Genomic DNA, 18,493 nt, shown 5'->3' on the forward strand with positions numbered 1-18,493 from the left:
TGTGGTTTTAAAAAAGAGTCAATTTTCTGTAAAAGTATTGTTTCCACTTTTATTGTTTATTGTTAGTCTGAATATGTGATGTAAAAGCAGCACTTTGTGTGAATTCTACAGTGGGTCTCAAGTGGGACCACTGGCACGGGCTCTTAAATGAATGGGTTTTTCCTGCGACATTTAGTTGGGATTAACTATGAAACATGGATCAAAGAGAAATAACATGGCTTTCAGAGGGCCCAGCTCTGAGAGCGATGGAGTCACCAGCTAATGTGGGAGTCTGCAAGAATCCCAAAACAGTCTTACATTCTGATTTCAACCCTTTCATTAATTTTTATGCATGTAAACAATGTTAGGGGGGGAAATCCCGGCAAAAGCAGATATATTAAACTGTAATCTCATCTAAATTGAGATAAAATTGATTTTGTGGATGCAGAGCTGCAGCATATACTGTATTAAGCGCTCTGTGTGTGTATGTGTGTGCGTATCAAGGGGGGGCAGGTATTGTTTATCAGCAGCGGAGTGGTGCATCCTCTGGAGGATTAATGTTAGCATGGTTAGGTAAGTTTAACAGGATTATTAACAGGAGCTACTGTACGCTGCTAGAGCACTGCACACGGAGGGGGTGGGGGGTGGGGGGGCATGTCTGAGGTGGTGCTGTTTGTTCCACTGAAAGACACCACTAAAATAACAAGCACGTTAAAGGTTACGATCATGAAATGTGTTGTCAATGTGTTGAGACCCTCAAAAAAGCCTCCAAACTAAGTTTCAATGCAACGACCAAATTTTGGTGGAGTCAGCTGTTCTCCATTGGCGCTTTTACATCTTTTGGTTTAGAAGTGTGACCTTGTACACATCTAGCTGAAGGCAGGAAACTCACCAGCAGAGTTCATTTAAAAATTGGCCAGGTTGAGAGAATTGCTGGTAGCAGCAGTTCCCATGATTTTGTGCGCACACACACATATACACACACACACACACACACAAACACACACACACACACACACAAACACTCACACGCATGGCTACCATTTGTGTAAAGGTCAGCAGCACTCTGAGTTTTTAAGCCTTCCAGATGCATCATCATTTGTAATTGTAGAAAAATGTTGCTTTGATCCAGCATCTTCACATCCGATTCTACGTGCAGCCTCTGACCAGCTTTTTGCTGGCTGGCATATCGATAAATGAACATTTGAAGCAATCGCGATCATGCCGACACCAGGGATGACCAGATGCCTTCCTTGGCCTTGGCCCCAGTGAAATTTAGAAATTTTCCAGGATTTTACTCATCTCGAGCCACAAACACACTTATTTCAATTTTGCATTTCTCTGTGTTGTGCAATAAGCTCTCCCCACCCCCCTACTCCAAGATTAGTTGACTATTATGGATAAAAGCCATTAAAAAATAATCGTTAGTTACCTGACAGCCTTTTCCTCTACTTCAACACATGGCACAACAACCAAGTTAAAGGCATCAAAGAAGGGAATATGTTTCTGATAGGGTAACACTTGCAGGGGCACAAATGAATGTGTGTTAGAACCAGCTGCTTGGCAGCACGCGCAGGAGGATAGACAAGAAATAAGGCCTTGAAATGCTATCAATATAAAAGAAGGTAGACCTAGATTAAATGTACTCAACATGGTACACTGTCCACAGACGTCTTAAAAACATGCTTCTGGATGGAAGGACACTTCCCATTACTGCACTGTCTGTGTGTTCAGCTTGTCTAATATTAAAGCACACTACTGGATAGAGTTTCTAAATGAAGAGGCTCAGATTGAAACATATTGGGAGTAGGTTTGCTTTGGCCTCTCAGTCAATTACAATGATGTTCTACCTTTTTTCTGCTGTTTTTTGAAACAGTATTTTCTGTTTTATCCTTTTAAAGTATCAAAGACAAATATGTTGGACTCAGCTTTACTTTAAATCTGGGCAGTAGTTCAACTCTGTACCCGTATCTTCATGCAGCTGACCCAACTGTTGTCCAGCAGCTGACAAGAGGCACAGCCACTAAATTGCTAGAATTGATGGCCTGTTGTCATTTTGATATATGATTTGTGATCTGGATATATATTTGGCAGATTCAAAGATGATGCTGTGCTGATATGTGTCTGTATTTGTGTTGATTTTGATATTAGTGGTGGAAGATGATTTTAAAGAAGCTCGATTCTAAATAAACCGTTGCATGAAAAAAAAAAAAAAAGGCCAACACAGACAGGCTTAAATAGCCAGCAACACTCAAAGCAGAGCAGACATGCAAACAAGACAGCCATGGGAAGAGAGGAAAAACGGGACAGAGAGAGCGAGTAAAGAGTTTTAGGGAGGGGGATAACTCAAATAACAGGGCTCTGTTGTGTTTATGATCATTCAGTAATGGAAGAATAGAACATAGAAAACAAAATAGTTGGCCTAGAAAGCAATAATCACCTTCGCTTGGGATGACTAGAATGTAGGGTGTTGTTTTTTGTCCCCTACCTATTACCACTAAGGTCAAGGGCCGCACGTCCCCACCGAAAGCATGAGAGAGGGAAGAGAGAAACAAAAAAAACAAAAGGGAAAAGAAAGAAAAAATGTCTAAGGAATGGAGACATTTTTTGTATTCATTCAGTCTTTCCTGCTCCTCAAAGGCACACCTTTGCTATTGGTGATCAAACAACAAAATGTGGACTGGGACGTTTCAGGTTAGGGTTAACTCCAGGAAAAGAGAGAACAGGTGTGTTGAAGGTGTGCGTGGGGCAGCGCTGTTGATGAACTGCAGAGGTTTGAGGGATGTGAAGTTAAAAGGAGCGGGAGGTGGAGGAGACCACGCATGAAGCTATGGATAGAGGGGAAGGATGGACTCTGACACAGCAACAGCTTCCTCTTTCTGGGTTTTCACAAACCCTTTTTACATGTTTCAGAACACAGTCACCACCGATTGATGTGTTATTTCATCGTCCGCTGGAGACTTTGGTTCCCAGTCACTCCACAGGAGGGATGGCAACAGTGAGGAAGACCGCTGCCTGCTGCTTTAATGCATCCAGAACCGGAGCCTCTTCTGGGAGTTCAGAGAGAGACTCAACAGCAACACAAGCTGTTTTTGAAAAGTTGCCAATGTGAGACCCACTGGAACGGACAAAAGTACTGTAGAACTGGTACTTTTAAAAGGAAGGAATGAAGGCTCATGTTGAGAATGTGCCGAGCACCATAAATTCTGACCAGCTTTAAGTCTGTTGTGGGACTGTTAAGAAACATCTGACTTAGATCTGTCACTTAAATCATCCTTATTTATTTAGCGGAATCCCAGGACCTGACCCCTAATCTTCCTTAGCAGGCATATACCTTTAGTAGGAACAGGTGGAAGGAGGCACAAGAACAGAGAAATTGTACGTAACAATTTAAACTGATCAGAGCTCTTTCACTGTGTCTTATTTCTTTTAAAAAAATTGAAAAAAATGTAGGTGTTCAGTGGAAATAAAGAGGATTAAGCACTCCAAAACCACGGAAGGTATTTTCCGAGTTTTTTTTGTTATCTTGCCAATTCTGTTTGAAAGCTAACCTCAGACCCTATTAAAGCTTTTTTTTTATCCATGCATTTTGGCATATTAAAGACAAGTGCGAATAATAAACACGTCTCTACCCAAGCACGAGACCACTACACAGCCTATGTTCGGCAGGGAAATCAGGGCAAAAGTAAACAATTACAAGTGACGTGCGGCTCATAAGACGGATTGCACACGCGTCAGAAGAATCCATCCGTTGTGTTTGATGAAGATGGTCAGACTGAAATGGCACCGATATTTGACTTTACGTGCTGATGTGAGACGGATGTGCCATGGGAAATGAAAGAAGGGGAAAATGCACGAGACTAAACACAAAAAAGTAAACAAAGGCAATAAAATCATGCAGGAAAAGAAGGTGGTGATGTGGGGTTAGCTACACTAATACAGTATGTGTGAGTGCCTGTGCAATAATGTGCATTTGAGGTGTTAGCTGAATGGTGATCATACCTTTATTAGCCATCCGGACACAGTTGATTGTGGTTTCCTGCGAAAAGAGAAGGACATAGTTCAGCTAAACTGTGGAAAAGTTACAGACGCAACAATGAGGGCTTAAAACACATTCAAGTACCGTAACATCGGGTGATATTTAACGTGAAGGAAGGTGAAGGAATGTGGTCTGGTTGGAGCACGCTCTTTGATGTTAAGGTTATTGGTCCAAACCCTGAAACCTTCAGAGTAAAGAGCAAGTCTCCTTCAGCAAAACACTGAACCCTAAAATGCACCTTTATAAAGGGTCCATTTGCTAGTTGGTGGTTCTGTGACTCCATCAATATAAAGCAAATTTGTTGACATTTATTAGAGATTCTAAAATGAGCTTAGATATTGATGCTAACATGTTGCTGGACAATGCTAAGGTGCTTTCTTTAGCCCCAACCACTCATTTTTTCCTGTATCGAACTAAAAACAATTCATAAAGATGTCTGATCCATAAAGCCGCCCCGTTTGAATGAGTCAAATCATTGATTGTTGCAACTGTTTCCCACAACATTGCCTTTCCAACCAGTTACCTTATATTCATGAAGTTCTAGCTGTGCTGTGCACAATGTGGAGCTGAGGCCGGGTAAGTAGGACAAAGCGTTGTAATAAATTATATGGAATTGTTCATGTACCAATGATCTTGCCCAACATCTCTAGTTGTGAAAAATGACCAAATTAGAGTTTTTAACACAAAGAGCAAGAATTTACTATTAAAATAAGCAGATTACAGTGCACGTATAACAAGAAAAATATTATAATAATGATGAACATAATACATAGCCCTGCAAATTCTGGTAAAGGGGCAGGTTTATTCCACCGAGGTTGGAAATAATTTTAGTTAGGCTGACTGTGATTTAATAAGACCGGTGTCTTAAATGTCTTATTTATATGGATATACTGCATCTATTTTGGATGTCCTGTTTAAATTTCTGAGTTAAGTCTGTATTTTTGCACAAGAAAATAATGTTTCAGCCCAACTGGACCACAATTATCCCAGATTATATGAACTTTTGTAAATGCAGAATACAAAATAAAAAGTGACTAAGTCTGTCAGTTCAGGTTTAAGAAGATTCTTAGTCTGTGCCATAAATCTTCATTTTCGTATCACTACATTTTGACACGGTGTTTCCCTTTAGACTTGTCACCTCCATCATGCCTAATTTATTAGATCTTCTTTTATGTCTCTTTCACTCCATATATACTTGTATTAGCCCTCGCTCCTCGTTCCTCATCCCAAGGTCCCAAATCACTCGTGCACTCTGTTCACACAAGCTGCCTGGGGCACCTTCTTCTTCTCTGTGTGAGCTCTCCTCTTATTGGATATGTGTGCAGGTGAATCTCAGTGTGTTGCAGAGCACTTTTAACATGAAGAGCATTGACAAACTGGTACATGCACAAACTGCTGCTATAGCCAGAAAAAAGTCTTTAGATTGTTTTAAAAGCCTTTTTTAAAAAGCCACTTTTAGAAATTGACTGTAAACAGCCAGGTGCGGAGGCGTCACATGATGCTTCCAGGGTCAGAAACAACTGTTTGGGGTCACTGCAGAGGTAAAGTGATTTTGTTGTACCACAGAAGGATCAACAGACACATGAGCCAGATGTCGGAATTGAGTTCCCATGTTGTTATGTCCCATGTCAGGTCCTTCATGTACTCTACCGACGTGTCACACGCGTGTCCACGGTTTGAAGTGTTCTGTCTTCCTGTCTCATCATCAGCTTCTGCAAAAGTGATGTTGCTGTAACTTCTAATGTTAATAAAAGTAACATGCATCAAAGTTTATGTTGATTGAGTCTCAATCTTATTTTGGATAACTTGTATATGTTCATTTGAGCACCTCTGGGTGATCCGTTAGCGTTTTAGGATGATGAAGAGCAGCAGACTCTGTTAACAACATCAAACTCAGACCTGCTGTACAGAGACGGGAACATGGTGAAAAAGAAGAGACAAAAAGGAAAAGGTGCATCCTGACTTGAACTATAAAAAACAGAACTAGGACATAAATATGGTGGAATAAATACAGATGAACAAGGATGTCAACAGACTGCCAACTAACAAGGACTAAAAAAAAACAAACAAGAGAAGCAAAAGTATCAAACAAATGATAAAAAGGCTAAAACGAGCAGTGGACGAAGATATCTGATGGTTAATGGGAACATATCGTATTTTCACGACTATAAGGCGCACCTAAAACACTGAGATTTTCTCAAAAATCGATGGTGCGCCTTATAATATGGTGCGCCTTGTGAGTGGACTGAGTTCCAAAATCTGCTGTGTGCCTTTGGTGGGTGCACTACGGTAAACGCTCCGCCCATCAATTAGCGGCACACCTACGTGTAAGGACCCCCTAAAATGGCACCGGTCAAGCAACACGCGTATGAGGCTTACTTTAAAATACAGGCCATCAAATATGCGGCTGAAAATGGCAATCGAGCAGCTGCAAGACATTTTAATGTAAATTAGTCCATAGTCAGAGAGTGGAGAAAAGAAGAAAGTGAACTGCGGTGAGGAAGACGAAGCTGAGTTTCCGCGGGAACAAAGCAAGGTGGCCCAAGCTGGAAGACCGAGTGGAACAGTTGGTTGTGGAACAGTTGGATGTGGAACAGCGAACAACTGGAAGGGGCGTCTCTACTGTCACCATTCGAAAAAAGGCCAAAGCGATTGCTGAAGAAATGGACATTGAGCACTTCCAAGGAGGTTCGTCTTGGTGTTTTTGCTTTATGAGGAGGTGGCATCTCTACATACGCGCAAGGACAACTGTTGCGCAGCAGCTGCCCACGGATTACCAGGAGAGGGTGGCCATCTTCCGCACCTACTGACAAGATAACCGCGCCCAGCCACATCACCAAAATGGATGAGATCCTTCTGACTTTTGACATCCCTTTGACCCACACAGTGGACAAAAAAGGGATCAGCACGGTGGCGATACGCACAACGGGGCAAGAGAAGTCGTCGTTCACCGTGGTTCTTGGCTGCCACAGAAACGGACAGAAATTGCCACCAATGGTGATTTTCAAGAGAAAGACGTTGCCAAAAGAAGTGTTTCCTGCTGGAGTTGTGGTCAAGGCAAATCAAAAGGGCTGGATGGACGAAGAAAAATGAAAGAGCGGCTGAGGGAAGTGTATGTTAGGAGGCCGGGTGGCTTGTTTCACACTTCACCATCCCTGCTTCTATGTGATTCCATGCACGCCCACCTCACAGACAGCGTCAAACAAAACAGTAAGCAGGTGAATTCAGAGCTCGCCATCATCCTGGGAGGACTTACAAAGGAACTCCAGCCGCTGGACATTGGTGTGAACCGGGCTTTTAAAGTCAAGTTCCGTGCTGTGTGGGAGTGCTGGATGACGGAAGGCGAACACTCCTTCACAAAGACTATGAGGCAGCGGCGGGCAAGTTGTGCCACCATATGCGGGTGGATTGTAGACGCATGGGCTATGATACTGTCTTCATGTATTGTAAGATTTAAGAGCTTTAAAAGCCGGCATCAACGCTGAAGCGGAACCGGTCGGTGAGTCTGATTCAGATGATGAAGAAGAGGAATTTGGGATGTTGGACATTAAAATAGCGCAGCTGTTTAATTCAGATACAGAAGATGAAAATTTTGATGGTTTCGTGGCGGAAGAATGAATATTTTGTTCAATAAATGTGTCGAAACTCACTGTTTTACTTCCGTTGTCATTTTTTACTGTATGTTTTAGCATGCGCCTAAAAATACGGTGCACCTTATGTATGTGTTAAAATAAAAGTCCTCAGAGCATCACAAAGTTTATTGCAGTGTTTTGAAGCTAAAGCATTTATGTAAAAGTTCCTCATGCTTTTGCTTTGCTGATTTTCTGTGCATTTCACCGAATTTCTGTGAAGTTCTGCGCTTTCAATGTGAAAAAGTATCAACACTCTCGCTCATCAAAATTGCTGCTTCAAATCATAGTTGATTTGGCTTCTTCATAATAGCTGAGAGGTAAAACTTAGCATTCGCACAAGAAAGAAAAACAAGTTTGTCTGTTGCTTGATCAACTTCTACCATTCAAGGGAGTGAGGGACCAAAGCTGCCTGACGGGTTGAGCTCGACTCAAACAGGGAGGAAAGGCTGTTGAATAAGAGGAGGTGACCACACTAACAAAATAACTCTCCTTAATAATTTAAAGTAATTCTGCTGCTAGAAATTAATTGCTACCCTTTGCTGAGTGTCTTCAGTCTCAGTGTAACTTCACAAACATTATCAACCCATTGGTCCACTTAACTCCATTAATAGAATAAAGTTTCACTTCCTGTCCTCTTTGTGCTACTCTTTTCTGGAACTGTTAGAAACTTATTTCTCAGTATATTTCATCAGGATACCGGAACCCATGTTCGATCACAATGGCCGCACCCCTGCACAGAGTCCCGCTGGTCTCTTCGTCTGATCACCTGACTTACAAGCTGCCAATAAACATCCAAGAAAGAAAGAAAGAAAGAAGAAAGAAAGAAAGAAAGAAAGAAAGAAAAAGAAAGAAAGAAAGAAAGAAAGGAAGGAAGGAAGAAGGAAGGAAGGAATGAATGAATGAATAAATAAATAAATCCCAACCAAACATCAAAATGATTGGATTAACTTGATGCAATCAATTCAAGAATTCTTTGGGGTTTGCAAATAAAGCACAGACAAATAAAGGTGAAAGCACAGGTGTATTCACGCATTAAGATGCACACACCATCACCATCTCAGGCACAGCAGCTGTCTGTGTGGACGCACCATGGGAAATCTGCCTTTTAAAGGGGCACATGACACCGTAGCACCAGCCAACCTTCTCGGCCCCAACGGTAGCCACGATAGTGTAGTTCGGCCAGTGGGAAATTACAAACAACCCTCATGGGGGTTGAGAGGATGATGGAAATTGCAAAGGCAAGTCATGAATGAGTTTTGAGAGGAGCTAGGGAGGGTGAAGCAGACGGACAGACAGAAGACGTAAAAAGCATCAATGAGTAAAGAGTCACAATACTCTGTTCCCTTTAACCGGACCTTCACTTCCCCTGTCTCATGACAATGAGGGCAAAAACATGTAGACTTAAAAAAAAAACACCGCTTTCAAAGATCTTAAAAATATTTTGCTTTTCACAGGGAAGGTTCAGACTGTTCCATACCTGTAGAGCAAATTGTTATTTTAAACAGTTGAAATGTCACGTTATGACCTTTAGTAAGCATTCTTACTTTAGTAAGCAGAGCTAAAACATTTATAGTGTCAATACGCACCCCATTGGTTCTGCTCGTAGCCTGGAGGTAGATACTATAGCTCTTAACGGGTGACAGCGGAGAGTTCCAGAAACCACCGTAGCTTTTGTTGTCACCCACTGTGAATGGCTGCACAATGGAGAGGCTGGATGGGAGCAGCTCTGCAGCGATGTAATATTGGGAGTCCAAGACCGAGGCATTGCGGAAGCTAACAGGGATTGAGAAACACTCTGGGGATTTCAAGGCATCACGGCGACTCCTTGTGCGATTTTCCTTTACAATGAGCTGGTAGGATCTACAAAGACAAAATTTGGTATAAATGCTGCTAGGAAATTTTGTGCTTTGCTAAGGCCTCAAGGCCAGGTGTTCCTTCTGGCCTTGAGAAAAATCTATTTTTATTTTCCTAAAATGTCACATTTTATTTCAAAAGAATGAAGGTCAGTGTGTGGGTCCCCGTGCAGTACCCCTCCTTAGTCCCAAATAGAGACAGACTTATTATGAATCCAACTTATAACATACCTGATCGGGGCGCCATATGGCTGGGCCGGCTTCAGCAGGATGGTGATGGTTGTGTCTGTTTCATTCAGGGCAGTTTCAGACTTATACTCTGGCATTATCGGGGCTGAATGTGAAGCAGAGGATTGTTTCTTAAACACAAATCATCAACATATAGAATGATAAAGTTTTCAATTTGGCCAACCCTATTTTTTTAGAAAGGAGACAAATGATGTATGTCTGGATTGGCCAAGAAACGTCATTACATTTACAATGTTCATTTCCCATCTGTCGTCTCCTGATAGTGGAGGTGCAGCAGTTGGTGCCTCTCTGTATCAACCATCAACACTTCCTTCTGGCATTTATGCAATTAACACATCCATCCTGTCCTCCTGTGTCCATCCATCTATCTGTCTACATCACTTCCTTCAAACTTCCTCATCCTTCACAGCCTGAATGGGATACCAAAAATGGGAGATGGCGTGGCATTTGGAGAGAAGTATCTATTATAAATGTTAGAACAGTGTTGTTTTCCATATGGGGGGTCAAGTTTGTGAAGATCAGAGGGATGATGGAGGAGAGGGTGAAAGGTCAACCTTAAATTACTGCTGGAGTTGACAGATGGGGGAAGACTACGGTAATAACACAGCGAAGAGACATTAGAGCGCCGTGTTCTGTAGCTCAGTCTGTAACCACTCACCGAGAGCCAGACGGATCATCGGGCAGAAGGTTACAGCTGGTACAGCTTATTGTTATTATGCTATCTTAATTCTACTGTGGAAATGCGACTGTCCTACACATCCTACCTGCAGTCAGCAGTAATCTCCTCCAGTAGTAACGCACACATTGCATGTATTCTAAGTTCTGCTCAGTTGTTTGTGCAATGCCAGAAGCAGGTCTACATATACAAGTTGCAAATAAATCATGAATACACAGATGTGGACTAAGAACAAATGATGGCAAAGGCCACAGAAACGAAGGTTTCTGGAAGCTGGAGAGAAGAAAAACGCAGCTGTAGTGGGGAAAGAAATTCATGCAAAGAAGGAACAAGTGAGCTTTGGCATCGATGCTTTGAACAAAGATGTCCCCCTTGACACAAAATTACTGGAATAAAATAGAAATCCATGGAGGAAGAAAGGCACAAATTAATGGCACTACATGGCTCTCTCTCTCTCTCTCTCATGGCTCTTGAAAGATGATTGATGTCTTTTTGCAGTGCTGCTTCCATTTACTGTGGATCAGGCTGAGTGGTATCAATGGGGGTTTCAGATGGAAAAAGATGCCAGAACCATATGGAAACCATATGTTATTCACACAGAGAGCAAAAGATGAAAAAATGCAAAAGCAATTTGGTGCAAATTATGTGGTTGCTGTAATTTTGATAGTAAAACATTCTGAACTTTTGATTGACATATAAAATAATGGAAAAACACATAAGTAGCAACGAGATCAGCTCAGAACATTTGAAATCCGTTACCTGCAATCTTGGTGATGATGGTTGTGCTCACAGGAGGGCCAAAGCCCTTAATGGTGGAGGCTTTGATGGTGAAAATGTAGGTGGTTCCAGGATAGAGACCATGGAACACATGACTGGTCTCATTACTCAGCTTGAAGATGCGCCCCCTCTGGTTGGTCACATCAGCGCTGGGGTCTGAAGAGCTCAGGGCATTGTAGGTAATCTGCAACAGTATCAGTAAGAGATTGATGGAACCTCATGCATTTTCTCAAATACAACTGCTGCTTTAAACTTTCTTAATTTTCTAACATTGATATTGTTTTATCTTCAAAATGCTGATATCTGAGCGACAGGTTGAAATTTAGGAAAATGAGTTCGGTTACAGCCTGTTTCCTGTTTCATCCCAAATGAACGTGTGCGAATCTCAGCATGCTGCGTGCAGCGTAGTGTTGTGTCGTCCCGACGACATCAAGGTTTTATCATATGAACACAGAGTGTCTGTGAGTCAGAAGAACATCCGGAGCAGCGAACGGAGCAGAGGTGATGAAGAGATCTAGGAGGAGCTGACAGAAGATGACCATTCATATTTTTGGAGTGCACATTAAAATTAATGTGTTTCTGTGAACATTTTGAAATCACTCTGATCCAAGTTCACCAAACATTACAATAAACACTGTGAACAGCCATTAGTGGTGGCTGACCTGCCTATTTATCTCTTCACCTCCATTGTTGTTAAAGCTGCTTCAATAAGTGCTTTGTTAAAAGCTCCCTCAATTGCTGTAGCTACAGGCAAGATTCCACTATGTGCAGCTGTCAATGACTGGACACATGAGCGGTCGCACAACACAACAGAGCTGACTGTTAGTTAATAAAAGCACTTTAAAATGATTCGATCCCCAAGCAGATTCAAGCCCTTTAGCTGAGTCGGGGTCTTTAAGTGCATTGACTTTAGTCCCAAAGTGATGGGGGCAACAGTGAACTAAGGCAAAGATCTAAACAGTCAGTCAGGCTGAAAGAGTGATGTGTAAATGTGTGTTTATGTGAAGAAAGGTTGGACAGCACAAAGGAAAACACAAGACACGAACAGGAGTCTTAACAAAAGTCTAAACACACCATTCTGGTTCCTGAAAGGTGCAAATCTGAACTAGCGGAGCCAGAACGGGGCCAAAATCTGCTGCGGTGAGGACTGCGGCATGTGCTAATGGGACACCTGTTCTCCACACTGAACAGCCTGTCTCTATAAATGTGATTGGAACTGGCATTTACATCCATCCTGTTTAATATATGTGACTGGAGACCCTAGCCCAGACCCTGCAGCCCCTGTCTCCTCAACACCACACAGCAACAGCAGCCATCCATTACAGCTTTCCAACTCAAATCCCATTTGGCAGTTTGAAGCACCGAGGACATGAGGAAATTGGACATCTCAAACAGATTGAATGTCTCAAGCAGATTGTATAAATGCTTGGGACAATATGGACACACAGAGAAATGGATAAACCATGTAAAGAGCAAGAGAGACTGAGAAAAGCCCAGATCCTGGAGCACAACAGTTGGTCAGGAATAGCCTGACTCAAACTAAGATTAGGAATAAGGACAAGTGTATGTTCTACATGACTGGCTGGTGCCAGGGATGATGTTGGGAATGACGAACTTTTATCTTCCAGTGTGACCATGAATGGTGATGAGCAAGAGATTGGGCCTTTCTCAGGCCAAACAAGAGGATGTCTCTGCACCTCTGGAGACATTCAGATCATCATAAGGTACATGACAGATGTGTATAGGTGTGTATAGTTTATCTCACCATTGTGAACCTCTCAGCATGGGTTATTTTGGATGGGTGCCACTTCAACCTGATATAATAATATTTCTACAGTTGGGACCTGGACCTGTGGGTCAGCAATGGAGGCTCACCATGCATAATCAAATTGACCACATTCTCTTTCTTGTCTTGACGACAATGGGAAGCACTGGAACCCTAAATGTCCCCCAATCCCCCAGGTGTGAAAACCAGATCAACAGTTGCCACTGGTGGACTTTGGGAGGTGACTCTGAGGTCATCAAGTCAAAGGCTCTGCTCAGCCTTTATCCTCTCTTGTTGCTCAGCTCTTGCCTCTCCTACCTCCTCCACTCTCTTCACTGCTCCTAAGGACCCCCAGTTGCTACCTCCAATTCCTTCACACCTCACTAGTAACTTTGGTTGTAGTAATGTAGTATGTAAATTTATAGTTAGAGTGCTAGATTAACAAACTGGTGTATTTAATGAGACCAATTTAACACATCTATCTTTTCCCTTCTCAGAAGGGTGATACCCCGAGGTGGTCTAATATGCTTAGATTCAATTACTTGACAATAAATCATTATCTTTGATCATTGTTAATCATTTATGACAGCCAAATCCAAATATAATAGCTTTAGCAGGCAAACACCAAAGGTGGTGCCTGTGTATGAGCCTGCCACAACCCTACAATAGTTTGATGAGCTGCCAATTTTGATCAGAGTTTTACAGTAAATGCTCGCTCTTCTTCACTGACAAATTCCAAAGAGTCTAAATATAGGTAGCATTAGACAAATATTGTGTGAGTATCAAACAACACTTGGATGAAAAACTAATATCTTTGCATATTTTCTTTCTATCAAAACAGTTCTAACTTGAAATTAAGCCCTTGTGAGCTGATGCATGCAGGCTTTGTGTAATTAAGGTGAAATGTGGCCTATTTTTGTTGAACAAAGGAGCAAATTTGTATCCTTAAGATCAGCTCCTGTGCTTCTTTTTAACTACTCTCTAATTGCCAACATCCGTGTGGGTTCAAGAATGACTCCCAGCGACCAGCAAGGAGGACACCTAGCAAACAGAGAGGACCTGTAGTCTGATGAGGCAGTCACGAAGGAACTGACAAGAATGATAGTTCTGTGCTCTACTTCTGTTCTCAGATCAGTAACTCAGAAAGTCAGATTTCCTCCTGCAGACCAACCCAGGCCCATTACTTTCACTCAAGACTCCACATCAGGAGAGTACATGAGGGCATGTGTGCCCCGGTAGCCTGTCAGGAGGTTTTAGCTTGGTGACAGTATGAAGGGGCTATAGTGGAGAACAGGTGGTGCTAAAAGACTGGGGTCAGATGATGACTTAGCACAGGCAATTGGTATTCTAATGCAGCATTTTAAGCAGTTGATGAGACCAAAAGTGAGATCCAGTGGGCTGCGTAGGTCGGTGACCTTCAGAAGAGTTTCTGCTCCTTGGCTTAAAGATCCGAATCTGTTTTTCCCCTCTCACCTAAGTCCTTTCCTCCCTTTTCCTCCCCTGTCATTTATCTTTTGCATCAATCGAATTCAGATGACGTGGACAGAGGGCATCATCCCTTTAGATCTTACCCAGATGTTCCCTTTGATCCTGTTATTATCTGCAATTATAGTAATGGGTGCAAAAGATGAAGAGTTCCTACTAATTCATGCAACCACGCATTATAATGAACACTGTTCCTCTGCAGAGACTCATTTCTTCTGCTTTTGTACACACTTCTCCTCTAACAGTCCATTGTCCCTCTTCTCTCACTCTTCTCCACCGACTCTGGGTCTCATCCCCACATCTCCTTCTATCCTCCTTCATATTCTCAGATGTGGATTTCATCCATTCTACTTGCTCAAAACTGAAGCCAAGCGAGCAGGGCAGAGCACAAGAGCCCCTTCAGATGTTGCAGATGATAGCTTTATTCCTATCAATAGCTGCAATTATTGTAATTATCTCTAATAGCTGGGTATTGTCCAGTGATGCTGATCTATTTACCAGATAATGCCACTGCCTCCTTCATCCACGGAGGGCGGGACGCTCAGACTCACAGTAATGAAGGACACAGAAAACAAAGAGACAGCGACGATGGTCGAATGTGAGGAGGTTCCCTGAGCTCTGGTTTGAGGTTTAATGGAGATGTCAAACAGGCTGGTGTACAGATAAAGAAGGGAGGCTGGAGAGCAAGACCGGGGTTTGTAAAACAAAATTGAGGAGAGTTTATAAAGTGAAGGAGCCCAGTAATGATGCAGTTTGGAGAAATGTCCTCCCTCTGGACAACGATGAGACAAGGCACTGGGAAGACACACATGCACTAATGGCTCAGCTGGGAAAATGTGAGCTAACTCAGCGATGCAGTCACGAAAGATGTGGAAAAAAGATTAATCCTGTCAATAATTCACAAGAAATATTGAATGTAAGCCCACTCATAAATCTTGTTGAGAACTGTCAGGACACAGGTCTCTGTTCCTCTTTCTCTCTCCTTTTTCCCCTTTCCAGAGGAATTTTCAGCTCATCTGTTATTCCAGCACAGATAGTTAACGCTAGATTACCAAGATTTGAGACAAATATGATGTGACTGTAGTCCTCTAAGCTTCTAGACACTCATTTTTTCCTCCTGTCATCTTCCACCATCAGTACTTTGAGTGCTATTAGTGCTAACTTTATATCTTCCCCCAGAGATTCTGTGATATCCTCTTCTGATTTCTAGTGTGGCAGATTCTATTGGACACACTGTTCTCATCTATTTTCTCATCAATCTATGATTATTATTATTATTACGAACATTTTTATATGGGGATTTTGGAGTAGTCTCCTGATGTCGCAACACTGTCCAGGAATCCTCAACTGCATCACATTACAATGCTGCCCAGGAGCTTGTTAAGAACCTTGACTAACCTCATACTTTGTTATGATCCCATTGGGCTCAGTTGGAGCTTCCCACTGCATGATGATGTTGTCTTCGGACACAGTTTTCATCAGAGACTCCTTTGGAATTGAAGATGGCACTGCAGGGACACAAACCAGCCAAAGAGTCCAATAGAATGGCTGAACACTTTTCAAACAAATTCATTTAAAAACACAGTACTTTCCCTGGTCTGAGAAGACTTTTTTCCTCAGCGAAAGGAAAGAAAATCTTGATATAAATTCTGATTTAAAGACTCAAGGTGGTTACAATACTTGATTACTGATGAAGGCCACCTCAAAAAGAAGTCCATTGTGTGACAAAATAAATGATAAAAGGGATACGCATGAAACCTTTGTGTTTGTTACACGACCGGAAAGTGAAAACTGGACATATGTGTGAGAAGTGACTCGTGCTCTAGTGCTATTCTGCAAAAAATGTCAAGGAGACATCCCATAATAGACAGCTGTGCCTGAACACTCCTTTTTACATTAAATCCAGACAGGACATTTCTGTGTCTAGAAGAGACAGACATTCACTATGTCATGTTCATGAAGGCAGAAAAAAGAGGTGCGCACGCACACACACACACACACACACACACACACACACACCTCCTGGTTTTTTTCTGTTAACATGTAAATAATTTCGCACCTCTTAGTGTGTGAAACTGTCAACACGAATTTGTCCATCTACAACTAGGACAGTGTGTATGTGTGTGTGTGTATTAGACATCATTTTGCAAAAGAAACTTCTGAAGCCAAAAGAAGAATGACGGAACGAGAGAGAGACTTGTTTTCATCCTGTTTTTTTTTTCTGTTTGTTATTAGTCATGGTGAGGTGTTGATTAAGGTCCAAGCCTGTGAAGCATATCAAATTACCCTAACAAAGAAATTCAATTTGATGCTTTCGGTTTGATTCAGCACCTTATCGCTCATTGTGTGTGTTGGCGTGCTCATGTTTTATGATGCAGGTCTACCTGGAGATTGGAGTGATTCACAGTGTGTGTGTGTGTGTGTGTGTGTGTGTGTGTGTGTGTGTGTGTGTGTGTGTGTGTGTGTGTGTGTGTGTGAAGACAATGGCGGGCTAGTTTGATTGAAACACCTCAAAACTAAGGTGATTATCCTGCCCCATGCTGCTGCATAATATCAGCACCTCTCCATGGTGCTCTCCTCTCTTCTTGTCTCTTAAATCTGGTGACATCCTCCATCACTGCTTCTAAGAGATCTGTATTCGTGCCTCGCTCTTATTAATAAAGCCTCAACTCTTCTGCCATCTTCTATTATTATTATCATAATGAGCCACCGGAGTGCTTGTTTAAATGGTGACTTTTATTCTCTATAACTAGTAAAAACAAATGAAAGAGATGCTTTGCACCATTTCCACTTTTAAAAAAAAACAACTGATACTAGAGTTCAGGCAATAGTTTACTGCTTCTGCTTTTCTGTCACTTGAGCCTCATTGTAAAAATCCCAACACCGTTGTTTAGGACTGTAAGAGGCTGACGCAATACAAACAGCTCCATGTTGGGGAGAAGCTGTTGTTTTGATTGCGTAATATTACCAACAGGCAGTGATTGGAACCATGGCCGGTTAGGATTAGGGTGAACACCTCTGTGTTAAGCAGGGTGAACTATCTGAGTGATCCACAGCCTGGACTGTGACATTTGTATTGGGCCACCTGAATTTGCTCTTGCAGTTATAGTTTACAACTGACACAACAGAGAAAAGCTGTCTTCCAGCAGTGCAACTGTGTTACTATTGACACACACTAGTGTGTGTTTACACCATTTATACTCAAGGTAGATATAATTTCTTAACTTGTTTTACAAGTTAGAAGGTTTGGTTGTCAGTAATGAAAATCATGCCTGTGAATGCCTATGATGCTTGTAAGACTCAAGGCTGCTTCTTCAAATTGACCTTTGACACATGACCATAGGGTTATGGGTATACTGTACATACAATTTTATATTTTACACATTTTTTTTCTCTTTTTTTAAGGAGACAGACAGACAGACAGACAGACAGACAGACAGACAGACAGACAGACACAGACAGACAGACAGACAGACAGACAGACAGACAGACAGGCAGACAGACAGGCAGGAAGGCAGGCAGGCAGGCAGGCAGGCAGGCAGGCAGGCAGGCAGGCAGGCTTCAATATAGATTTTATTATCATAACGAGAAAAATCTATGCATGTGTGGGTGTTTTATTTGCTCAAGACCCTGCAAACTATTACCATACAAACATGAATTAGCCTCATGATAACAAAGGCTGCTACATTTTGTAATTGCTGAATTACCACCAGGAGATTGTTAAATAAGAAACAATTAACAACAGGGGGCTTTAACCTCTTTGCAAAGTGCTCCATTCTCACCTGTCTTCTTTGGCTCAAAACAATGAAGACAGCCTGTACTGTATTTGATGTGTGGTGTTCTACTGAAGGATGGGATTTTACACTTCCATGTGATGTTGCCCAGAAGCTAAATTCAGACAATATTAGCTATGAGATCTGGACAAGAACAGCAAGCCCTGAGGAAGGTGGGATGTAGAAGCGAATGCTGGGATCATTAAAAAGGTGTTTTTATTTTGCTTATGGTGTGCTGCTCTAATGGATTCAAGCTAACCACAGA

General features: G+C 42.1%; 1 protein-coding gene across 12 annotated transcripts in view; it reads right to left on the bottom strand.

Annotated features, from left to right (window-relative positions):
• ptprt (protein tyrosine phosphatase receptor type T) overlaps positions 1–18,493 on the bottom strand; it is a 131,513-nt gene that overhangs the window by 67,878 nt on the left and 45,142 nt on the right. For 6 of the 12 annotated variants that reach the window (XM_057028858.1, XM_057028856.1, XM_057028855.1 and 3 more), the window contains 6 exons: positions 15,854–15,963; positions 11,188–11,389; positions 9,735–9,837; positions 9,237–9,510; positions 3,982–4,018; positions 2,420–2,476 (listed from right to left, as the gene is read on the bottom strand). In XM_057028858.1, the coding sequence (XP_056884838.1) occupies positions 2,420–2,476; positions 3,982–4,018; positions 9,237–9,510; positions 9,735–9,837; positions 11,188–11,389; positions 15,854–15,963 (783 nt within the window). The remainder of the gene's footprint in view (positions 1–2,419; positions 2,477–3,981; positions 4,019–9,236; positions 9,511–9,734; positions 9,838–11,187; positions 11,390–15,853; positions 15,964–18,493) is intronic. The other 6 variants (XM_057028863.1, XM_057028862.1, XM_057028864.1 and 3 more) reach the window with 1 other exon arrangement.

The sequence above is a fragment of the Takifugu flavidus genome, chromosome 4 (genome assembly GCF_003711565.1).
Source record: "Takifugu flavidus isolate HTHZ2018 chromosome 4, ASM371156v2, whole genome shotgun sequence".
Lineage (NCBI taxonomy): Eukaryota > Metazoa > Chordata > Actinopteri > Tetraodontiformes > Tetraodontidae > Takifugu > Takifugu flavidus.